Source organism: Neophocaena asiaeorientalis, unplaced genomic scaffold (genome assembly GCF_003031525.2).
Source record: "Neophocaena asiaeorientalis asiaeorientalis breed wild unplaced genomic scaffold, Neophocaena_asiaeorientalis_V1.1 scaffold694, whole genome shotgun sequence".
NCBI lineage: Eukaryota > Metazoa > Chordata > Mammalia > Artiodactyla > Phocoenidae > Neophocaena > Neophocaena asiaeorientalis.
The window spans coordinates 458,969-483,427 of NW_020174226.1; the positions used below are offsets into that span (position 1 = coordinate 458,969).

At 56.0% G+C, this 24,459-nt stretch overlaps 2 protein-coding genes across 5 annotated transcripts in view; both read left to right on the plus strand.

The window, feature by feature from the left end:
* NAT14 (N-acetyltransferase 14 (putative)) overlaps positions 1–1,769 on the plus strand; it is a 9,429-nt gene extending 7,660 nt beyond the window's left edge. For all 4 annotated transcript variants that reach the window (XM_024755160.1, XM_024755159.1, XM_024755157.1 and 1 more), the window contains one exon: positions 597–1,769. In XM_024755160.1, coding sequence (XP_024610928.1) covers positions 597–1,145 — 549 coding nt within the window. In that variant the 3' untranslated portion in view covers positions 1,146–1,769. The remainder of the gene's footprint in view (positions 1–596) is intronic.
* A 958-nt stretch (positions 1,770–2,727) lies between these two features.
* Positions 2,728–24,459, plus strand: part of SSC5D (scavenger receptor cysteine rich family member with 5 domains) — a 22,736-nt gene continuing 1,004 nt past the window's right edge. The window contains exons 1-13 of the mRNA XM_024755210.1: positions 2,728–2,781; positions 3,232–3,258; positions 3,581–3,889; positions 4,599–4,718; positions 4,909–5,022; positions 6,675–6,992; positions 7,242–7,418; positions 9,958–10,275; positions 12,475–13,047; positions 13,130–13,444; positions 13,603–13,770; positions 20,599–20,763; positions 23,814–24,459. The exon at positions 23,814–24,459 is cut by the window's right edge and continues 1,004 nt beyond it. Coding sequence (XP_024610978.1) covers positions 2,757–2,781; positions 3,232–3,258; positions 3,581–3,889; positions 4,599–4,718; positions 4,909–5,022; positions 6,675–6,992; positions 7,242–7,418; positions 9,958–10,275; positions 12,475–13,047; positions 13,130–13,444; positions 13,603–13,770; positions 20,599–20,763; positions 23,814–24,459 — 3,275 coding nt within the window. The 5' untranslated portion in view covers positions 2,728–2,756. The remainder of the gene's footprint in view (positions 2,782–3,231; positions 3,259–3,580; positions 3,890–4,598; positions 4,719–4,908; positions 5,023–6,674; positions 6,993–7,241; positions 7,419–9,957; positions 10,276–12,474; positions 13,048–13,129; positions 13,445–13,602; positions 13,771–20,598; positions 20,764–23,813) is intronic.

Sequence of the window (24,459 nt, forward strand, 5' to 3'; positions counted from 1 at the left end):
ACACCACGGAGCCTGGGAGGGGGCAGGGGCGGCATTTTGAGTGGCTTCAGTCACCTTCCTGAGCCAGCCGTGACCCCCCGGCAAGCAGTCTTTTGCTGCTCCTAAGAGGGCCCTTGGGCCCTCCTCTCTCTAGTTCTTTCTCCCTACCCTGGGGATCAAAAAGGGTTTTCACCGCTGTAGGGCTGACACACCAACTCCTTCCCTATCCTCCGCACTTCCAGTCTTCCCTACGCCCCAGCCTCCTGCTTTTCAAAGTAGAGCCCTTGGGCCTCAGCCTGGCACTCGAGGACGCCCCAGGCGCCCCTCCAGCTTTCTCTCTTGCTTGGGTCAGCTCCTCCATCCAGCCTCCCCTGATGCCTGCCTCTCCACTGAAGTGGGAGCCCTCACAGTTCCTAATTCACCAGCTCACTCATTCAGAGCCCAGTGTGCCAGCCGTGTGGTCCTGGACCCTCCGCCACAGGCCTCAGCTCACTGCCTTCCTTTCTCCTCCGGCAACCCCTGCCCCGGATCCCTCCCGGGCAGGGCCTGCCTCCTCCCCGCCCCTTTCCTGCTGCCCACGGGAGCCCCCCCACTCTGACTGCTCCTCCTGCCTGCAGGCTGGCGTGAAGGACACAGAGAACCGCGTGGCCCTCCACGCCCTGACGCGGCCACCGGCCCTGCTCCTCCTGGCGGCAGCCAGCAGCGGCCTGCGCTTCGTCCTGGCCTCTTTCGCCCTGGCCCTCCTCCTGCCCGTGTTCCTGGCCGTGGCGGCCATGAAGCTGGGCCTGCGGGCCCGGTGGGGCTCGCTGCCCCCGCCGGGCGGGCTGGGGGGGCCCTGGGTGGCAGTGCGGGGCTCAGGGGATGTGTGCGGTGTCCTGGCCCTGGCCCCAGGCTCCAGCGCTGGAGACGGGGCCCGGGTCACCCGCCTCTCTGTGTCTCGCTGGCACCGCCGCCGAGGCGTGGGCAGGCGGCTGCTGGCCTTTGCCGAATCCCGGGCTCGAGCCTGGGCGGGCGGCATGGGGGAGCCCCGGGCCCGGCTAGTGGTCCCGGTGGCCGTGGCAGCGTGGGGCGTGGCCGGGATGCTTGAGGGCTGTGGCTACCAGGCCGAGGGGAGCTGGGGTTGCATGGGCTACACGCTGGTGAGGGAGTTCAGCAAGGAACTATGATGCCAGACCCTGGAGGAAGGAAAACCAGCGCTTAGTGAGCACCTACTGTGTGCAGACACTTTCACACCGTCCTTCCATGAATCCCCAGCCCACCCAGGGCCCAGAAACTGAGGCCTGCAGAGGGCAAGAGACCCCACCACAGCCTGACGTCTGTCTGTAATGTTTGAACTTCTCAGAGAGGTCGGCCCATCTAACCCCTGCCTCAGATTCTGTCTGCACTGAGAAGTCTCCCCATCTGCCTGTCTGTCAAGCCTGTGCCGTCTGTGCTATGAGCCTGGGAGAGACGTGGGGCAGGAGGAGAGGAGGCCGAGCAAGCCTGCCCCCCACCCCGACCAGGGTTAGGACTTAAGCAGGGGCACCCCAAACAGGGACAAGGCCCCCAGGGAATGGGGTGGGGCTTGATGCTGTGCTTGGAGTGGGTGAGGCTGCAGAGGCAGAGAGAGGGTGAGGGGCCTCTGCAGGGGAGGGTCGTCTGCCTCGAGAGCCCCAGGGGAGGGAGGGGGGTGGTGGGCTCAGTGCTGCCCTCCCGGCCAGCCCCTCCCCGGGAAGGTGAGAGCCCAGAGGGGCAGGCAGACCCATCTGGTTTTTAACACCCGTTTGTTAATAAAGCCTGAAACTGCTGTGCGCCTGTCTCCCTCTCTCTGATGCCTTTTCCAGTCTGTCTCCGAGGCCCCCCTTCCGTCTGGCTCCTCCTTCCCCGAGGTTGACATTAATTGTTGGCAGCGGGGGTGCTGGACTGGGGGCAGGGGAGGCAATGAGCTCAAGGCAGCCCTGCTCCCTGCCAGCCCTCTGACTCAGGCTCCCCATTACCGAAGTTTTTCCGCCTCACAGCTGCTTAGTGCAGGGAGAGAGAGAGAGAGAGAGAGAGAGAGAGAGTGTGTGTGTGCGGGTGTGTAGTCGCCCTCCCTCACCCAAGCCTTGACCCTTGGTCCCCCAACCCCTGACCCCAGTTTCCTCAGGAGACACGCAAGTTCAACCACGGCTCCCTCAGACAGGAGGTTGGGGACTTTTGCGTGCAGATCCACGGCGGGGGGGGATGGAGAGAGGAGTTTCTCTGTCTCTTTTCCCAATCCAGGAAGTTCTTCCTGGTGTCTGGCTGCAAGCCCTCTTGCTGCACCGGGAGCCCCAGTTGTGCCAGGTCCCCAACCCCGGCATCTGATGTGAATCCATCCTTGATGCTCTCTGGTCCCAGCACGCTTCCCTGGCTGGACAAGAGAGGAGGCAGATGGGTGGGCACCCCACCCGTGCACCCCTGTTCCCCAGCATACGCCCTTGCCTGGATGCTTCCCTGCAGCCTGCTGCCCCCAGGCCGGCTCCCCAGTGGGTGTTTGCAGTTGGACACCCTCCCTGCTGCCTGCCACCGCCCTCCTCCCCGGGCCTCAGTCACCGGCCAGCCCCCTCCCCGCCCCCCCTCCCATCCCCTGCTGCCTCCTCAGCAGCCTCTCCTCCTCCTGGCAGAGCGTCCAGCGGCTGCCTGCTCCTCCCCAGGTCCCGGGCGCCTCTGGCAGGAGCCTCCCTCTCTCCCTCCCTTCCCCCCTCCCGTGGCCGCTAGCTCCTCCCCTCTCCTGCTCCTCTCCCCGTTCACCCCATCCCCAACCCGACTCTGCAGACATGAGGGTCTTGGCCTGCCTCCTCGGTGAGTGACCCTTCTCCTCGGGGACTCGGGCCTGGGCCCCACCCTCTGACCCCTGAGCTCACCCACTGGAGAGCCTCAGACTTCCGGGGCCTCATCCCTATTGCTTGGGGGATACAGGACATCTGGCCCTCCCTTGCCTGATCCCCCAGGGACACAGCCTCTGGCACCCCCGTCCTACCCTCTTAGGAGCTCCAGAGACCTACCTCCTACCCCCCCCCCACCCCACCAGCCCTGATCCTGTGGGGGGTCACCCATCATTTGACCTTTAGTCAGGCCCCTGGGGGAGTGCAAAGGGCCTGGGCGCCTGCCCTGAGGCATCTGGGGCCCCGCCCACCTCAAGGACCTGAACCTCGCCAGGCCCTCCACCCAGAGTCCTGCTTCCCAGCCGCGGGGTTTCTGGTTCAGAGGCATGAGGCCTCACTCTGTCCACCCCTCCAACCTCCCTTCCAGTGGCTCTGATGGGGATCCAGGCTGTTGGTAAGTGGCCCCAAACACTTCTTCCATCTGGCCTCACTCAGCTGCAGGCCCACCCCATGCCCAGCCTCACCCTCCAGTGGGACCCTGTTCGCCCCCATCCGCCTGTGACCTCACGCACCACTTCCCCCAGGACCACCTGGGCGACAGCCTCCTTCTTCCTACGGGACACCACTGCTCCCCTGGGTACCCAGCAGTTGGGCTCCCCGTTAGCGGCCAGGACACTGGCCTCCCGGTGATGCCCTGCAAGACAGCCCCCAGCCCGTACCCTCCCCCTGGCCCCAGGGTCTCCAGGACATCACAGCCTTTCCTCTGTCCTCCCCAGAGTGGCTGCGTCTGGCCGATGGCCCCCACGGGTGCGCGGGCCGCCTGGAGGTGTGGCACGGCGGGCGCTGGGGCACCGTGTGCGACGATGGCTGGGACCTGAGGGATGCTGCTGTGGCCTGCCGCGAGCTGGGCTGTGGGGGCGCGCTGGCTGCCCCTGGAGGCGCCTTCTTCGGGGAGGGCGCGGGGCCCGTGTGGCTGAGCGAGCTGGCCTGCCGGGGCGGTGAGCAGCAGCTGGGCCTCTGCCCCCACGGCGGCTGGAAGGCCCACATCTGCTCCCATGAGGAGGACGCAGGCGTCGTCTGTGCAGGTAAGGGGCCCTCGACCCCCTCCAAGGGACATTGCTTCAGAGACGACCCAGGGACACAAGTCCTCAGTCCAGTAACTCTGAGAATCCAGAAGTCCAGACACCCCACCCCTGACACCCCACCCCTGACACCCCCTGCAAAGCCAGGATTTACCACTACCTTGGAGGGTTCCTGCCTCACTCAGGGCCTGCCCTCTTTATAGCATCTGGGGATCGCATGGCGGGGATATTGAGTAATATCTTCCAAACTGAGAGGGAACTTTGAGACCAATAAACAAGGCAGTAAAGAACAACTCTGAAGTTTACTGTGGGGAACTCATACAGGCAGGATGGATCTGGTGGGCAGCGATCCATTTATTTGCAGCTGTGCTGTGCACCACCGCAAAGGGTGCAGGAAGATTTAAAGGGGCCAACGCTAGAGACAGAATCTGAGTACCAAGGGAGAAGCATGTTTTCCTTCCCCCAGGGGGTCTATGACCATCATTCCTCCTGGACCATTAATCCTCTATGTCAACAAAAGGCATCCTTCCTGTTTTCGTATCAGACTAAGGCAAGGGTAAAAGCTGATAGGGAACCTCTCTGGCTTGGGCGTGTTCCTGTGAGTGGGACAAAGCTCAGCCATGCAAAGAGGGGAGGGGGTGGGGCCGCAGGCCTGAGATGGGGCTGACAAAACAGAGCCAGTGCGGTCCAGCCACACGCTGCTCTCCCGAAGGTCAGCGTGTGTCGGACTCCAGGGATTGGGACGACTCACCTTCAGTCCTGGATGGGGACCCCTGGCCGGGGCTGTCTGGGGAGCTGAGCCCCGGCTCTGAGGAGGCCCCGGTGATGCCTGGTGAGCCCCCCCCACATGTGCCCCGTCTCCAGCTTCGGCTGTGAGGGAGAAGGGACAGAGAGGCCCGTCTCCTCCACAATCCCGAGGGCCCCCGCCAAGGCCCCCTTGGACCCCTGGGAACTCTCGGGACTGACCTGCGGCCCCAGGAGGTGCAGCTGCCGATCTCCCTCCCTGCTGTCTCCTCACCCAGCCCCCCGCCCAGCCGGGACCCCCCAGAGCGGCTCCCGGAAGAAGAGCCCCAGGCCGCCCAAGCCCACCAAGTCCACTAGGGCCCCTTTGCTGACTGCCGGAGCCCCCCGTCAGGGTAAGTCCGCGCAGGCCTCCCCTCTGCAACAAATCTGGATGGGGTGAGGCGCTAGGCCCGCTGGACCAAACTGGGACACCCCCCCCCCAGGTATGCGGGGGCACTGCATCCCCCGGGGATTCACAGTCAGGCCCAGGCTCCCCACCCGGTCAGGAGACCCGGGTGTCCACTCCCGGGACCCAGGCCCTTGGCCTGCTCAGATCCTGGCTCTCCCCTTAACAGCCGGATCCCTCCTTCCTTCTTTTCACACTCATTAAGCCCCATCCACAACGGGCACAGACCCAGTTCTCACTCTCCTGACTTTTAGGAGGCAGGGGTGGCCCACAGGTGTGGGGTAGGAAAGTTCAAGGGCTGCACCCACTAGAGGAGCCTGCCCACCTACCCGCACAGGGGGCAGGAAATGTTTCAGTCGGTGGATGGGAAAGGGGAGAGGGAGCTACAGAGGAAGCTGGGAGCCAGCTCTGGGCCTCACCCCCACCTGCCTGGCCTCCTGGGTGGATGTCCTCGCCCCACCCTTCACGGATGCAAGACAGAAGCTCAGAGATGTAAAGCAGATGGCCCAGAACTTGACTGCCGTGTCTGTCCCACTACACAGATGGATCTGGGTATCTAGCGTGTAGGGTGTGGTGGGGATGGAGACCAAGGGGACACAGGTCGGGGCACAGATTGGTGGACCAGAGGCAGTGATGGTGGTGCCTCTGTGGGAAGCACATGGGGGCAGAAATGGGGCCTCTGAAGCCCAGTTCCCAGGAGGTGAGTTGAGTCTCCAGCGGGAGAAGAAGCTGCTGGGGAGAAGAAGTGAACCCCACTGAGGGCCCCGGGGGCTTGGTATCTTACCAACATCTCTGCTCCTCAGGGCAGCCCCATGAGGGAGCGTGTCACTCACAGCTGGGTGATGCAGGCAGGAGTATCTCACCCTCTCTGGCCTGTCCTTTTCTCTAGACACTGACTGCAGGCTAGAGAGATGGACTCCACACTCCCCAGAGGTGACCCAACTCTCACCCCACAAAGACCCAACAGAAATGTACCCCCAAACCAACAAGAGGTTAACATCTAGACTAGTGGTTCTCAACCGCACTCCCCGGATGATATGGAGACATTTCTGGTTGTCATGACTGTGTGGGGCACTGGGGGTGCTGCCGGCATCTGGGGGTGGAGCCCAGGGATGCTGCTGGACATCCTACTGTGCACAGGATGGCCCCTCACAGCAGAGAATGACCTGACCCCCGTGTCAGGGATGCTAAGGCTGAGAAGCCCGGCTTTACAGGCTGGAGAAGGCAGCTGGGGAGTGGGGACCTGCCTGGGGAGGTGGGTGGAGGGCATCAGGGCCAGCGTCCTCAGGGCTCATCCCTGGGGAGGCAGGGACATGGGGGGCAGTGGATAGACCAGAGTTGAACTCTTGGAGAGCGACTTCCCAGCTCAGAGTCTTTCCCTCACTTGCAAACTGAAGATGGAATGGCTGCTTTCCAGCCCCATCTTGGGCGTGAAGCGGAACACCACATGTAGCCTGTACCTGCTCACCCATCCTAGTCAGTCACCTGCATGCATAGCTCAGTACCTGCTCGTCCATCACAGTTTCCTGTGTGTGTGGCCTAAAGCGGCTCATCCGTCACAGTTTCCCGTCTGTCTGTTCTCCCTCTCCCCACGTCCAGGCCCGGCCCCCAGGCTGCGTCTGGCAGACGGCCCCCACGGGTGCGCGGGCCGCCTGGAGGTGTGGCACAGCGGGCGCTGGGGGTCCGTGTGTGACGATGCCTGGGACCTACGGGACGCCGCTGTGGCCTGCCACGAGCTGGGCTGCGGGGGCGCGCTGGCTGCCCCTGGAGGCGCCTTCTTCGGGGAGGGGGCTGGACCCATCCTCCTGGACGATCTTCGCTGTCGGGGAAACGAGACGGCCTTGCGCTTCTGCCCTGCGCGGCCCTGGGGCCAGCATGACTGTCATCACCGAGAGGACGCTGGGGCCGTGTGTGACGGTGAGGGGGCCCTGGGGGAGAGGCCAGAGCGGGGGGCCTCGAGTGGAGGGGTGAGAGCTGGGGCGTCTCGTGTGTTTTCCGGAGGTGTACCCCAGGGCCCCGCACTCCCTCCGTCCAGCAGCCCACCTGCCGCATGTCTTGCTCATCGTGAAACCTCAGTCTCCATCGGGGGTCCTGGGGTGGCAGGTGTGGGGAACTGCCTGTAGCACAGCAGTGGGTGGTGGTCACCTCTTCCCTCTCACGCCCCAGGTATGCCTCTGGGATATGTCCCTCCCGTGGCCCCCGCGGTGGGCAGCAACAGCTCCAGGCCCAGGGAAACTGCATCCAGGCCCCCGCCCCCCACGGTGAGCCAGGCTGCGCGGATAGCAGGCATTTCACCTCCGCCCGCTTCCCCTGCGGCCCCTCAGGAGCCTGGGCCTGAAGCTGGTGAGTCCCTCCTGCTCCCCGCACCCCAAATGTGGGGCTTAGCTGCTGCTGCTTTTTTTTAAAGATTCTTTTCCCATGTAGGCCATTGCAGAGTACTGAGTAGAGCTCCCTGTGCTATACAGTAGGGCCTTATTACCTCTTTTATATATAGTAGCGTGTATATGTCCATCCCAAGCTCCCGATTTATTTCTCCTTCCCCTTATCCCCTGGTAGCCATGTTTGTTTTCTATATCCGTGACTCTACTTCTGTTTTGTAAATAAGTTCATTTATACCCCCTTTTTTAGATTCCACATATAAGTGATATGATCTGATATTTGTCTTTCTGTGTCTGACTTATTTCACTCAGTATGACAATCTCTAGGTCCATCCGTGTTGCTGCAAACAGCATTATTTTGTTCTTTTTTGTTGCCGAGTAGGGGTTTAGCTTCTGTTTCCTGCCGCTCCGCCACTCCCCACAGCCCCCAAGTGCCTCCTTCACTGCTTCAGAGGTCTCGGGGAGAGGGAAGGGTGGAGGGGAGGAGACGGAGCCCACACTCAGAAGGCCCCTGCTTAGTCTAATGCTCTGCTCCGGCTGTCTTGAAACTCACAGGGCCGCCTCCTTCTCGCAAGTATCGAAAGAACTAGTCAGTGATGTTGTTTTAAAATACAGGCTCTAGGGACTTCCCTGGTGGTCCAGTGGGTAAGACTCTGCGCTTCCACTTCAGGGGGCGCAGGTTGATCCCTGGTTGGGGAACTATGGTCTCGCATGCTGTGTGGTGCGGCCAACAGGTGAGACCACTGTCACTGCAGAGATAGTTGGTTTCTCACAATTCCCAAGAGGAGGGGGCACAGCCCACACACGACACAGGGCCACACGGGAAGCACCAGGGTCCAGCAGGAGGCAGAGGGAGCGAGGGGCGACGGTGGGCAAAGCCTGGAGTGTGGCTTCATGGGGAGGGATGGACAAGGCAGGGTGAGATGACTCCGGATGGGCTGGTTTGCATCATTTCGGCGGGCTCTGGAGCGTAGGCGCTGCTCCTGGTTGTCGGGTACATGCCCTGGGGTGATGGGGCAGGTGGATGGAGGCCGGGGAGTGTGAGCCTGACACGAGGTGGTGGGTGAGGGCTCTTGGGTGGGTTGGTTGCATATGAAGGGCACACTCCAGTGGTTTCCTGGGATTCCTGTCTCTGGCAATCCCTCCAGTGTCAGCAAGGCCCCGAGATGTCAAAGCATCAGGTACCGCAAATAAAAAGCCATGATTAATACAGCCATCTCCTCAAGGTTGCCAAAGGCTGAAAAAGTGGGAACTTGATCACTATTAGCTGCTTCCCCTTTTTCTGAATAATAATAATAATAATGATAACAGCTGCCATAGACTCAGCTGTCACTGGCTCACATGACCAGTGCTGTTCCAAGCCCTTTCATCAGGTAAAACTACCAGCCACTGGCAGGGTAGGTACCGTCTGGTTTCCACGTTACAGATGAGGCCACGCAGCTAAAAAGTCTGAAAGCCAGGACTCAAATGAAGGCAACTTGTTCCACAGCCCACTTTCTTTATTTTTTAAAAATTATGGTAAAATATACACAACGTAAAATTGACCATTTCAACAACTTTTTGTTTTTCTGGCTGTGCCACACGGCATGCGGATCTTACTTCCCCGACCGGGGATCAAATCTGCGCCCCCTGCCGTGGAAGCGCAGAGTCCTAACTATTGGACTGCCAGGGAAGTCCCATTTTAACCATTTTAAAGCATATCGTTTAGTCGTAAAAAATACACTTATGTTGTGCGGCCATCAGCATCTCCAGAACCTTTTCATCATCCCGAACAGACACCCCAGACCCACTAAACACTCACTACCCTCCCCTCCGTCTCCCCAGCCCCTGGCACACACCATCTGATTTTCTGTCTGTGAATTTGCCAACCAGGCACTGTGTGTAAACGGAATCGTAGAGTATTGGACCGTTTGTGTCTGGCTTATTTCACAGAGCATAATGTTCTCCGAGTTCATCCATATGGTGGAGTGTGTCCGAATTTCTTTCTTTGTAATGGCTGAATGGTATTCCATCAATTGGATGGACGACGTTTTGCTCATCCATTCCATTCGTCCATTGATGGACACTCGGGTTGTTTCCACATTATTGCATACAGGTATCTGACTGAATGCCCTTTTTCACCTCATCTTGGGTATATATATCCCTAGGAGTGGAATTTCTGGATCATATGGCAATTCTGAGTTGAGCTTTCCGAGGAACCACCCTTTATCCCTGACTTTTTTTTTTTTCTTTTTTTTGGCGTGCCGCGAGGCTGGTGGGATCTTAGTTCCCCAACCGGGGATTGAACCCGGGCCTCGGCAGTGAAAGCACGGAGTCCTAACCACTGGACCGCCAGGGAATTCCCTATCCCTGACTCTTTATTCCTGTACCTGATGCAGACGATGGCATGGCACAGGCCTGGATAAACACTTGCTGCTGGGAAGGAAGGGTGGATGAATGGAAGGAAGGTGGAGCGGAGGTGGAGGAAGGTCTGACTCGAATTCTTTGGGTCTCTCCCACCCCAGGGTCCCCCCAGCTGCGCCTGGTGGCCGGGCCCAGCAGGTGCTCAGGCCGGCTGGAGGTGTGGCACGGTGGGCGCTGGGGGACCGTGTGTGACGACAGCTGGGACCTGCGGGACTCGGCTGTGGTCTGCCGGGAGCTGGGCTGCGGTGGACCTCGGCAGCCAGACCCTGCTGCCGGCCGCTTCGGCTGGGGCGCCGGCCCCATCTGGCTGGACGATGTGAGGTGTGTGGGGACCGAGGCTTCCCTCGCTGACTGCCCTGCCGCTCCCTGGGGGAAGCACAATTGTGCTCACAACGAGGACGTTGGAGTTACCTGCACTGGTAAGGAGGCCCTGGCCATTCGCTGGCTCTGGGAGGGCTTCCTGGAGGAGGGAACGGGAACTAACATTGGCACTAACATCGATTGAGCGCTCACCTCCTAAGCCCCCGCCCGTGACCGTATTCACACCTCACGATGCGTCCAAATTGGTGGATGTTATGCCCATTTTACTGATGAAGACGCTGAGGCACAGAGAGGTTTCACAGCAGCTAAGCGGCACAGCTGGGATTCTTCCTCCTCTTCTTCCCGCCAAGAATCAAGGAAGTCTCCCACCTAGAGGGAAGCTGAAAAGGAAGAGGAAAGGAAGCAGGCATGGGGCACCGGGAGATGGCAAGAAGCCCGTGTGATGGGAGGGCCACTTGAAGTAGACTCAGGCTTGGCCCGTGTTCATTCATTTGCCGTTATTTATCCAGCGCCAGACACTGAGCTAGGTACTGGGTCCTCAGAATGCAACGAACGCAACCCTGGCCTTCGAGAGGCTCACAGTTCACTGTGAGAAAGAGACGCCCCGACAAATCGCTGCAAACCCGTGTGACACATTATCATTTGGGAGGTCCCCAAGACCACCCTCGGGTTCCATAGTTTTCTAGAAGGCTTCACAACAATCAGAAAAGCTGTCTCGCGGTCCAGTGGTTAAGACTTCGCCTTCCAATGCAGAGGGTGCAGGTTCAATCCCTGGTTGTGGAGCTAAGATCCCACATGCCTCGCAGGCAAAAAACCAAAACATAAAACAGAAGCAATGTTGTAACAAATTCAGTAAAGAATTTTGGGCTTCCCTGGTGGCGCAGTGGTTGAGAGTCCGCCTGCCGACGCAGGGGACGCGGGTTCGTGCCCCGGTCCGGGAAGATCCCACGTGCCGCGGAGCAGCTGGGCCCGTGAGCTGTGGCCGCTGAGCCTGCGCGTCCGGAGCCTGTGCTCTGCAATGGTAGAGGCCACAAGAGTGAGAGGCCCGCGTACCGCAAAAAGACTTTTAAAATGGTCCATATCAGGACTTCCCTGGTGGCACAGTGGTTAGGAATCTGCCTGCCAATGCAGGGGACACGGGTTCAATCCCTGGTCCGGGAAGATCCCACATGCTGTGGAGCAGCTAAGCCCGCGCTCCACAACTGCTGAGCCCGCGAGCCACAACTACTGAAGCCCGCACGCCTACAGCCCGTGCTGCGCCAGAAGAGAAGCCACCGCAATGAGAAGCCCGTGCACCGCAACGAAGAGTAGCCCCTGCTCACTGCAACTAGAGAAAGCCCGAGCACAGCAACGAAGACCCAACGCAGCCAAAAATTTAAAAAGTCAGTTGAGGGAAGAGGCATGTGGGGCTGGGTCCAGGAGAGACCCTTGTGGAGCTTCCTCACTTAATTCTCCCAGCGACGACGCATGACAACGCACGTGAAGTATTGCCAACCAGGGACGATCTCCCAGCCTTGGCGTCAAAGTGTTTATAGGAGCTCAGTCATGAGATGTGGCTGGTGGCCCACTGGCGGCCCGTTAAGTCACAGTGTTAGCAGAGATGATTTAGGTGGCTCTGGCCCCACAGGGAAACAACACACTCTTACCAGGCAGGACGTTGAAAGGGCTTGGAGCTTCCCCCTTCCCCCCGGCAGCCAGGGGCAAAGGGCCAAACCTTTCTTTGGACAAGATTAACCCTTGTCCTGCATCAGTAACCCTTGGCATCGCCCATGGTGTCTGCCGCCTTCCCTGTGCTGATCAGAAAGATGTAAGGTGAGCCGTGGCAGCTGGGAGGATGGAGTCAACCATTCTGCCTGAAGCTAAGGCACTTGCCCCTTTCCCTCCCCTCCTGAGGGCCACGGGAGCCACAGAAGGGTTTTGAGCTGGGCAGTGGCCTGGTACCACCCTGGTGGGCGGTGAGAGCTTCCCCCCACACACGGGGTGTGGGGGAAGACCAGTCAGAGGGTACAGGAAGCCAGGCAGTGGCTGGGCAGATGGAGAGGATGGGTCAGTGTGACGGGGTGAAGGGGGGCAGTCACATCATGATTGTAAGTGCCCAGAGGTGGGATGGTGCCGGCTGTGGCTGGCCACCGTATGCCCCAGGTCTGGCACAGGGCCCGGCTTGTAGGAGATGCTTTGTAAACGTCTATGATGTGAATGAATGCATGGGAACTTGGTGGTTGTCTGTAGGGGGAGATGAGAGAGAAGGACAATCACGGTGTCTGCTGTCTCCCCTGTCCTCCCCTCCTGTCTGCCAGGGACCCCCGGCCTGGACTCCATCTCAGACCCCTTCAGTTGGAGCTGGATCCCTGGCCTGGGTAGAGATCCAGATGCCTGGCTCCCGGGGGAGCTGGCCACCAAGCCTTCTGCGAGGCGGACCCCCGGCGTTCCTGAGAAAACCACCACCAAGGCCCCAGGGAAGATACCCAAAAGCACAAAGAAGTGGATGACCAAAAACGCAAAGAGGCCGACCACTCAGCCCACCGTGATACCAACCCCTAAGCACTCCAGGGCCACGGGCACCCAGAGTCCCCCAGAACTGACCTCACTGACCACCACCACTCTGACCACTGAGGCCTCTCGAAGACCGACCTCCGAGTTTACCACCAGGCTGACCACGGAGGACCCTCACAGGCTGACCTCACACACCACCGAAAGGCGGACTCCCCGGGTCCCCCGGGAACGGACCTCTAAGACCCTGGCAACACCGACCACCCAGGGCCCCCGAGAACTGACCTCTGAGGCCACCATGGAGCCATCGGCCGAGATCCCAGGAGTAGGTACTCCAGAGTCCTCCAAAGACCCAGCCCCCTCCCCCACTGGGGCATCAGGTGAGAGGAAGGAACGTGGAGGGTGAGGCTGACCCCTCCTAAACCCTGCTGACCCCTCCTGATCTGGGCTGTCTACCAGCAGGCCTGTTCCGGGTTCGTCTGGCTGATGGGCCCAACCGGTGTGCCGGGCGGCTGGAGGTGTGGCACGCTGGACGCTGGGGGACAGTGTGTGATGACAGCTGGGACCTGCGGGATGGCATGGTGGCCTGCTGGGAGCTGGGCTGCGGAAGGGTTCGGCCCCGAGTGGGCAAAACCCACTACGGCCCTGGCACCGGGCCCATCTGGCTGGATGACGTGGGCTGCAAGGGAAGTGAGGCCTCGCTGAGCGACTGCCCCGCTAGGGCGTGGGGACAGCACAACTGTGACCACGAGGAGGACGTGGGGCTCACCTGCACTGGCACGGCGGGGGGCGGGGGGGTCAGTGGCCAAGGAGTCAGGGTGGCATGGGGGTGGGGACCCAGAGTCACTCCAGGAGATTCGGGAAGGGGACTTCGGAGCAACAGCAAGGACCTCTGAGACGGGTCGGGGCTGTCCCCTTCCCCAATGTCTCCCAAGGCTATGCAGATGAGGAAGACTATCCCCCCTGGACCTGGGACCCCACCTCAGGAGAGGACCTGGCCAAGGGGACCACCGCTGCAGCGGTGCCTGCACACACTCTCCCCTGGGGCACGGCTGGGAGCACAGGGGCCCCCTCCCCAACGACGAGGCGCCTTCCAAGCACAGGTGAGGGGCATGGCCGGGGTGGGCAGGGGCCCTCCATAAACCTCTGTGCACCTCCCTGCCGGGCTTCCAGAAAGATCCTCCTAAATGAGCTGGCCTGGGTCTCAGAGACCCCAGACAGGTTTTCCTCGGCTCCAGAGACTCTAAGAACATTCCCTTCTTGGACTCAGCAGTAGCACTGCCCTCCAGAGCCTGAAGGAGACCCCATCCCCACCCCCTGCGGTGCGATTTGCGGGGAATCCGACCAGGCTCAGCAAAGCCCGGCCCGCAGTCCTCCTGTAAACCAACCGGGGCCTTGGGAGCCCGTGCCCCTCGATCCGGAGCCTCGACGGAAATCCCCCCAGACCTCACAGCCGAGGCCCACCCTGTCACCACATTGTCTCCCCACCCCAGCCCCTCAAACCTGTTCTCCCAGCTCACGCTCTGGTCAGGGTCGGGCTATGGCTCAGAGGCGGGGTGGGGACATCCAGGTCGAGGGCTCTGTCCTCAGCCGGACCCCCTTCCTCTGGCCAGTGGGAGCAGCCTCCAGCCCCTCAGCTCTGTCCCTCTCTGCCCCTCCGCCTCTGTCTCGCTGTCACCTGCTTCCCTCCTTCCATCTCTGCTGCCAGGGGCCTTGACCTTGACCCCCGGGGCCTTGACCCCCCCTCAGATGTTGCCCATTTCTCTACCTTCCTCTGTGTGTGTGTGTGGTGTGTGAGTGTGTGAGATCTCTGTCCTATCCGTGCTCAGGGTCCCTCTTGATCACCCTCTGCTCCTGTTTCTCACATTCTCTCTCTCTCTCTCTCTCTCTTTTTGGCCTCGCCTGTGTGGCACAGGCAATCTTAATTCCTTGACTAGGGATGAACCCGCGCCCCCTGCAGTGGAAGCGCAGAGTCTTAACCACCAGACCCGCCAGGGAAGTCCCAAAGGAATTTATTTTACTTTTTAATTTTATTTTAAAATTTTTATTTATTTATTTTTCTCTTTGAATTTCTCACCCTCCTCATCTCAAACACTTTTTTTTCCACCGCCCATTTCTTTCTCATCACCTTTCTAATTTTTTTTCTTTCCTTATCAAGTTCATACTCCCGTCATTTCTATTTCTCTATTTCCCCACAGTCAACTTCTCTTTATCTTTTCGCCTCTGCGTCTGGCTCTTTTTTCTTTCATTTTCCATTTCTCACTCCCCCACCCCCAACCCGTATCTATTTCTCACTGTACTTCATGGCCAGTTTCTCTTCATCTCTTCTCTTGTGTCCTCCTCTTTTTATTTACATTTTCAGTTTCTCACGCTCATCGTCTGTTTCTCACTATTTTTCACGGTCGGTTTATCTTTTCAGCTCCGAGTCTCTTTTTTCTTTCTCTTTCTCTGCCCCTCCTCGTCTCTATGCCTCGTCAGCCTCTCTCACCATCTTTCTCATTTTTTCTCCAAGTCCACACCCCGTCATCGCTGTTTCTCCGTTTTTCACGGCCAGTTTCTCTTTCTTTCCCTTGAGTCTTCCTTTTTCTTTCACTCTCACCATCGCGCCCTCCGCTCCGTTTCCCGCGCAACCTCCCCCCAACCCAGGGTCGGTTCTCCCCTCAGCTTTTTCTCCGTCTCCTCATCCTTCTCGCTGACTCTCCATCCTACCATTTCCCGCGTGGCGGCTTCTTCCCCCGGCTCTGCCGACCCCATCCCCCCGCGACGACCGCTCTCTCCCCCCAGGTGTCGCCGCTTCTGCTCCATGTCCGCAGGACCCCGCCCCTCGCACCTTTTCCCGCGTTTCCCACACGCTCAACACGCATGCGCACTCCGAGGGCCTCTGCGAGAGGGGCGGGGCCTCGGACGGAGGGGCGGGCAGGGCAGACTTCAATCGCCCCGCGCCGTGTGACGTCACAGACGCGGTGCGCCTCCTGATTGGCCAGCTGGCCCACGCCGCGGCAATAAAAGCGGGTGAAGAGGGCGCTGACCCCACAGGGTGGAGTCTGCCTCGGCCTGGTCCCGTTCCGGCGGGGAGGGTAGGGGGGCGCGGAGCAGGCATTGGAGGTACGGAGATTTCGGGTGGGGGGCACCCGAGCTGTGAGTTAGGGCTCAGTTTCCAGAGGTGATGCTCCTCAGCTGGCAGTGTGGCCAGGTTTTCTGAGCTTTGTTTTCTGCAGCCCGGCGCCACTTCCCTTATCCCGTAGCGCCCCCTCGTGGCGGAGAGGTCCGATGCTGGGCGCGAGGCACAAATAAATACAGAACTAGGAATTGCACGATGGAAATCTCAGGGGTAACGTGTACAACCTTAGTAATGGGAAGACTTGGAGGGAGGTGCGGGGTGGCGTGGGGAGAGGGGAAACGACAGACAGGAATTCCTATCCTCGTTAGCAAGGTGGCCTTGAAAAAAATGACTTCTTTGAACCTCAGTTTCTTCCTCCGGAAAAAACGAAAACCGGAGCTCCAAGGACCCTGGAAAGAGTCAAGGAGAGCTCACTGTGCCAGGCACGCATGATTCCAACTGGGTGACATAGGTCCTGGTGTTGCCCCTGTGTTTCAGGTGGGTGAAAAATGAGGCTCAGAGAAATTAAACTTTAACTTAGGAGCCATTATTGAGATCCATTTTAAACGATTTCGCGCACAGTTTGCTCGTTGGATTGGAAAAGATTCTGGAATAACTGAAGTCATTGCAAGAGTGAATTCTGTAGTACAGCTCGCTGGGTTCCAGCTGTGGCTGCGCTGGGATTAGAACAACGAGCTGGGTGACCTCAGGTCCCAATCCAATGAGCAAAATGTGTGTGAAATCATTTAAAACCGCAAAACATTGGTCGTTAAAAGTTACTTACCGTAAATGAGCAACAGCTGCAGGATCCCAGGGACGGAGTGATTATTTCTAGCAGAGCAATTGGGAAAGACCTCGCAGAAGAGATGGTGTCATTTTCACCAGCAGACACCAGGAGGAAGGGGATTCTCAGAGGAGCAGAGGCTGGAGTTGAGAAAATTGCCTTGCCTGTTTAGGACACGTTGTCTCTGCTAGACTTTTAGCTGTCTTGTATTTGGCTATGTCAGTTTCTGTTGTTGCCATAACACGGCCACACATTAGGGGCTTAGACAACACAAGTTTATTATTTTGCTGGTCTGGAGGTCAGAAGTCCCACATGGGTATCACCGGCTAGAATCAAAGTGTCAGCAGGGCAGGGCTGTGTTCCTTCTGAGGCTTGAGGGGAGGATCGTTCCCATGCCTTTTCTAGCTTCTAGAGGCCCCTCCATTCCTTAGCGCATGGCCCCTTCCTCCATTTTCAAAGCCAGCAATGCTGCATCTATCTCTCTGGTCCTTCTTTTGTCTTTACATCTTTGTCACTACAGCCAGGTTAGATTCTCTCATTTTAAGGATTTGTGTGATTAGATTGGGTCCACTTGGATTAACATAGGATAATCTCTTCATTTCAAGTTCTGGACCCATAATCATATCTGCAAAGTCCCTTTTGCCAGGAAAGGTAACATATTCACAGGTTCTGGGGATTAGGGCTTGGACATCTTTGGGGAGCGTCATTCTGTCTACCCCGGGATCTATGTTGTAGAGACGTAGTAGAGACTTTTTACATACTTGTTGAATGAGTGAATGAATGAATGAACCAGTGAGAGACCGCTGTGTAAGTCTAGAGAGAGTGAACAGGAGATGAAGCTGGAAGCTTATGAAGGTTGAATTCTCACTTTCCATTTCACTGAAGCAAAATTTCTTGAGGCTTCCTGGATGATGGAATTTGGAGACGCAGACATTAATTCATGTCTGAAATGTTTGCTGTGTGGCAGGCATGAGTACTAACCCCTGGGAACATAGCAGTGATGAGCACAGCAAGGGAGGGGGAAGGGAGGGCTAAGTGTTATAATTTAAAATAGGATGATCAAGAGATGACTTACTAAGAAAGTGCCATTTAAGTGACAGCCTCAAGAAGGAGAGGGGGGAAGCCATGCAGATATCTGTTTGGAGAGTGTTCTGTAGAGAGCGGACAGCACATGCAAAGGCCCTGAGATGGGGGTGTGCTTAGCTGGTTCAAGAAACAGCAGTAAGGTCAGTGGGGCGGAAGTGAAGTGGTTGATGGGGTTGATGGCAGGAGGTGAGGTCTGTGGTCCATTGTAAAGACATCTGCTGTGATGGGGAGCCTGGAGGGAGTTAAAGGAGCCTTCCAGACAGAGGGAGCAGCATGTGCAAAGGCCCTGTGGTGGGACCTTGGGAGACCGGCAAGAATGCTGGCCTGGCAGGAGTGGAGTGAGCCAGGCAGGGGGAGAGTGATTGGGGATGAGGCCAGTGTCTGGGTTTTATTCTATGTGCAGAAACCCTTGGCATTTTAAGCACTTGACGTTGTGGAGGATGTGATCACATGTGTATTTTCTTTCTTTTTTTGGGGGGTGGGGGGGCGCGCCTTGTGGCATGTGGGATCTTTGTTCTCTGACCAGGGATCACACCCATGCCCCCTGCAGTGGAAGAGCAAAGTCCTAACCACTGGACCGCCAGGGAAGTCCCCCACATGTGTATTTTCAAAGCAGTCGCTCAGGATGCCGCAGGGGGGTGGATGTAGGTGTAAGAGTGGGGGATGCCTCAACCAGGGTGGCAGTGGAGACTGAGAGAAGTGCAGGTGTTCAAGCTACATCCCGGGGGTTGAGCTGGTAGGTTCGGGTGATGCGTTGGGTGCGAGGGTTGAGGAGAGAGAGTGAGGTAGGGGATGGGGACCCGCCTTTTACTGGACTAGGGAACGCTGCGGGGTGGGTGCGCAGGATCCAGAGTGGGGATATTAAGAGCTCCATTAGTGATGCGTTCGACACACCCAAGTGGAGATATGAAATATGCGATATGCAATCCTGGAGCTCCAAGGAGTGCCTGGGAGGAGGGAATTTGCAGCTGCGGGAATGGACGAGGCTATGCAGATGGACGGCCATGTCTAATGGAGTTTCCACACCCAGTGGGGAGGTGGGATGACTCATGGACTCGGGATATCGCTGTATGTCATGGCTGCGCAGAGGGGAGGGCATCCAAGATTAAATGCCAGATTACAGGCTTCCCTGGTGGCGCAGTGGTTGAGAGTTCGCCTGCCGATGCAGGGGACACGGGTTCGTGCCCCGGTCTGGGAAGATCCCACATGCCGCCGAGCGGCTGGGCCCGTGAGCCATGGCCGCTGAGCCTGCGCATCCGGAGCCTGTGCTCCACAACGGGAGAGGCCACAGCAGTGAGAGGCCCGCGTACCCCAAAAAAAAAAAAAAAAAAAATGAAAATGCCAGATTACATTCAGAGGTTGCGTGGTAATAAGAGCATCAATAATAGCTGATATTCATTGAATAATCTCCGTGTGCCAGGCACCATCTAAGTGCATCCCATGTTTGTTTGGTTTTTTTTGGCGGCCGCATCGTGTGGCCTGTGGGATCTTAGTTCCCCGACCAGGGATCGGACCCAGGCCCCCTGCAGTGAAAGTGCAGAGTCCTAACCACTAGACCACCAGGGAAGTCCCCAAAGTGCATCCCATGGTTTAACTCACCTCCTCCACGTGGAACATTATGAGATGAGTATTATCCTTGTCCCCATTTTACAGGTAGGGAAATTGAGGTCCAGAGAGGTCAGGACAGCGAAGGGCAGAGCTTGGATTCAAACTGCAGAATTCACACTCATAACCACTCCAGCCACAGAGACTGGGAAGAAACCTGTGATAGAATTAGCTCTGAAGAACCCAGGAATCATAGAGCAGGGTGTAACTTCCTCAAGGGGAAGCAGGGAGTGACCTTGGAATCAAATTCTAAATAAAAGCTCAACAGGGAAGGAGTGAGGTGAGACCCAGGAGATCTACCCCCAGAAGGAAGAGGTTGCCGCTCAGAAGCAGATAGACCTGCTGGGTCTGAAACCCAGTGCTGCTCCTTAGCTGTGTGACCTTCGGAAAATTCCTTGCCCTCTCTGGGCTTCAGTTTGGTCATCTGTAGGGAAACTGCAGCTTCTTTGCCCACCAGCTCCCCATGAGATTGCCAAAAATTTTAAATGTCTCTCAGCGGCAAGGATGAGGGATAAAGGTGGGCAGTTTGACAACATCTAGAGAGATGCTTTCCGCACGGCAGTCCCACAATTAGGTGTTGAGCAATTCCCACTCATGAAGAATCCACTGCAGCAAAACACTGGCCACAACCGAACCGCCCGTCCACAGGGGCGTAAATAAATCGGCAGTTGTGTGTTCATACGATAGAATATTACACAAGGTTAAAAAAAAGAAGGAAGTAGAGTTATATGCATTTAACTGAAAGGACAGCTTATCACTTGCCAGCCCTGTGACCCCATGGAGTAGGTGCCATCACGATACCCATCGTACAGGTGAGGAAACAGAGTCGTGGAGAAGTGAAGTGACTTGCTCAGACAGCTAGGAAGGAACGCAGCCAAAAAGCAGGCTGTGAGAAGGTGTTTGCTGTATATATGTATATGTGCAGTCTTTCTAGTTGTAGGAAGCTAACACATGCGGAAACAATATAGCATTAGGGAGTCCCACCTGTATAGCTAAGGTGTAAAGGCATGCTTGGGAACTATTAACTAAAGGCTTCTCTGACAAAGGGAAGGGATGTGATTGGGCCTCGCAAGGGCTGTAACTCTGCAATGCTGCTTCCTTTTTTTCGATGTATATTTTAATTAAAAAATCGCATCGATCACACACTAATGGATCACGAATGAGAATGTGACCATATCTTAGAGCACATTTTGAATACACACGGACCCAGGGAGTATGCCTGCACTTGGTGGGCTGACATTTGAACAGGAAGACAGCTTCAATTTGTGTTCTTGATGGAGTCCTCCTAAAACCCAGCATCTTGGAAAGAAATCTTCACAACACTGTTATTACTCAGTTCTCCCCATATCTCTCAAGGTGGCGAGGATGGTTATGAGCCTTCCTGGACATGGGCTACACCTTCAGGAGAGGTCCCAGCCAAGGGGACCCCCACCGCAGGCATACCTGGACCCTCTGGCACCGCTGGCACCATCAGGAGCCCAGGCCATCCCTCTCTAGCTCCAAGGGTCCGTGGGGATACAGGTGAGGCATGTGGCTGGGGCGAGGGGGCCAGGGTGTTTGTGTGGTGGGATGGAGAGGTGGACTCCAGATCTCCCCATGGTGACCCAACTCTCACCCTAGAAAGACCAGGCAGAAATATATCCTGAGACAAGGGGTTATTATCTATACCAGTGGTCTTCAACTGGGGGCAACTGGCAACATCTGAAGACATTTTGGGTTGTCATGACTGGGAGCAGGGAGGCTACTGGTACCTGGTGGGTAGAGGCCAGGGATGTTGTTACACATTCTCTGGTGCACAAGGTATCCCCCACAGCAAAGAATCATCCAGCCCTGGATGCCAACAGTGCCAAGGGTGAGAAACCCTAACCTATACCATGTAAGTCACTCTGACAAATAAGAAAATGATAGGAAATCCTATAAGAGAATGGGCAAAAGATACAAACAGGTGATTTGCAGAAGACGAAGCCCAAATGCCCAACGAGTATATCTGGAAGTGCTCACATTCATCATGAATCAGAAAATTCAAATTAAAACAATGACGAGCATGGAAAAAAATTTGAAAGGTAGATAATACCAAGTGTAGGTGAGGGTGTGGGGAGACAGGCATCCCCACTGACTGTAGCAATTCGATAAACACAACCTAGTGGTGTTTAGTGAAATTAAATATGATTATACTTTATTACCCAGGAATCCTGCTCCTAGATCTATATTCCAGAGAAATTCTTGCACAGGCTTATAAGGGAATATGTGTGAGGATGTATTAGGGAATTGGAGGCAAGTTAAGTGTCCAACAGCAGGGTAACAAGGAAGAGAAATGCAATGGTTACACGTGATGGAATTTTATGCAGTAGCTAAAGCAATGACGAGCTATATACACAGCAACGTGGATAGGTATGAAAAACATAATACTGAGGGGAAGGTCAAACAGAATGAGATTTCCAGCAGAATGTTATTTGCAGAAATTAAAAGCACAAACACAAAAATACACATACACTTATATATTAACATAAACACATCTATGCATTCCGTATTGTTTAAGATCACACATATGTTTAAGGCCATATGTGAAACACACTAGAGTGGAGGTACCTATGGGAGAGGACGAGGGGATGGAGATTGGGGTTAAAGAGGAGAAAAAGTAAAATAAAACAAGAGAAGACATCGCAGAGACTATTAATGACAACGTACAGTGGGGTATGAGTAGCTTAGCTCTCTGCACCTTGGGTCTGAAAAATTAAAAATCAGTACCACTCTAGGTTACTGAGTCCCTGTTCTATCGCACTAAGCTGAGATTCTTGAAATAATAACTAGGCACAGTTAACATTTATCAAGCAATATACCATGTGTCAGGCACTATTTTATGCACTTTATATGTATCATGCTTTAACATATTTATATGTGTTAATCCTCGTAGCAGCCACATGAGCCCTACATGAATGATGTAATTGCTATAATTGTTCCCATTTCACTGATAAGAGAAACTGAGGCACAGACATCAGTGACTATGGCAGTATAAATAATCATGAGAACGCTTATCATGCGCTAGGCATTGTGTAAGTGCTCTGAATCCTTATGATTACTCTACAAGGGAGGTATGTGGATATCTACGGTTTACAAATGGGGAAGAAACTGAGATTCAAGGCAGGTAAGTAACTTGCCCATGATTACCCAGCTAGGAAGTAATGGAGCTGGGGTTTAAATCCAGGCAGCCTGGCTGGAGGCCAAGCCCTTTACTTAACTGCTCCTCTGACCCTGCAGGGGGACACGACGCACCTCAAAGACCCTGCAGAAAAGCGGAATTTTGTTGAGCTGTGCTGTTCAATATGGTAGCTACTGACACAGGTGGCTATTTAAATTTAAGTGAATCAAAAATTTGAAAAAGGAAGGACCTACTGTATAGTACATGGAATATACTCAATATTTTATAATAATCTATAAGGGAAAAGAGTCTGAAACAGAATATGTATATATGTGTGTGTATGTATATATATCTGAATCACTCAGCTGTACACCTGAAACTAACACATTGTAAATCAACTATACTTCAATTTAAAAAATTAAAAAAAAGAAATCCATTCAAAGGTAGAAAAAAGAAAATTGAAAAAGGAAACATTCATTCCTTAGTTGAACTAGCTACATTTCGACTGCTCAGAAGCCACAGGTGACCAGTGGCTACCATATTGGACAGCACGGAACATTTCCATGACTGAGAAAGTGATACTTAATGGCGTAGACTCTGTATGTAAAGGACTTGGGTTCAGATCTTGTCCCTGCAACTTTCAAACTGTGTGTGACCTCGGGCAAGTTACGTACCCTCTTGGCCTTATTTCTCTCATCTGTAAAAAGAGCTTAAAATTCACATTTACCTGGAAGCAGGGCCTGGAAGAGGGTAAGCCTTCTCATTTTACTCGGGCCTAAAATTTGGGGGCATTCCAAACACTTAGTAATGAAGATAAATAAGATCTTAATACCATAGGTTAAAAAACAAATGAATGCAAAAACAATCCACGATGAACTAAATAAAATTTTAACTAAAGTCAGGATCTGACCAACCTCACCAGGATCTGACAGAGCCAATTTTCGGGGGGATTCCAGTGAGGTAGGTCGGATCCTGTCTTGGATTAAAATTTTGACTTTTTGTTCATTGTAGATCTTTTGTATTAATTTTGATTGTTTAAAAATATGGCGTAAAGAGATTTGTCTTGATTACTGAGATTACCCTTCAGATTCCCCCTCATGCTATGCACCGTCTCCCACTCCGCTCCCCCTCTTTATCTCCCTTCATCCCATCTCTGCCTTTCGGCCCCCTCTTGCATCCCAGGTACCCCTCCACATCCCACCTCCCCCCTGCCGCCCATCTCCGCATCTCCCAGACGGGAGGACGCCAGGTGGCGCCTGGAGACATGGAGGAAGCGTGGAGGTGGGTCACTAGGGCGGATGAAGTCTGCCGGCGACCCATGACGTCACAAAGCTTTCTGCCTTCCCATTGTTCAGCCCACCCCTAGGAGGCGGACCATGCCGCGGGGTGGGCGGAGCAGACTGACCTCCGCCGGCCGTCTTTCCTCCAACAGGTTCACTGAGGAAACTGTGGCCCGGGCGACGGCTGCGGCCCACAGCGGCCAGGACTGCGCCCCCCACCACTTCCCCAGCTCCCTCCGCCTCGCCGGGGCCCCCGGGCCCTGTCCTGACCTCTGACTCCGCGCCGCAGCTCATCCCCACAGCAGCTTCAACGCCGGAGGTGACCTCTGACCCTCCCGCCACTTTGCCGCCCAGCCCAGACCCGGCCTCCTGGATGAACTCTCACCGCACCTTGACAACCCCTGGCCTTACCTTGTCCACCCCTGATGCCACCGTGCTTCCAGCGCTGACCCCTGGGCTTTCACCCACTCCACCACCCACCATGCCCAAAGAACTGACCTCTGACCCCTCTGCACCGGCGGTGGTGACCCGCCTTTCCCCTACCTCAGAGCTGACACCAGAGTCTGACACAACCCCAGTCTGGGACACATCTCCATACCCCAACACAACTCCAGAACCTTCTAGTTTCCCAGACCCTTCCACAAGTCCTCACCCCACTACCATCCCTCACTCCACCATGACCTCTCACCCTACCACGACCTCTCACCCCACTACCACCCTTTACCCCACCACGACCCCTCACTCCAAGACCTCTCAGCCCACCACAACCCCTTATCCCACCATGACCTCTCACCCCAC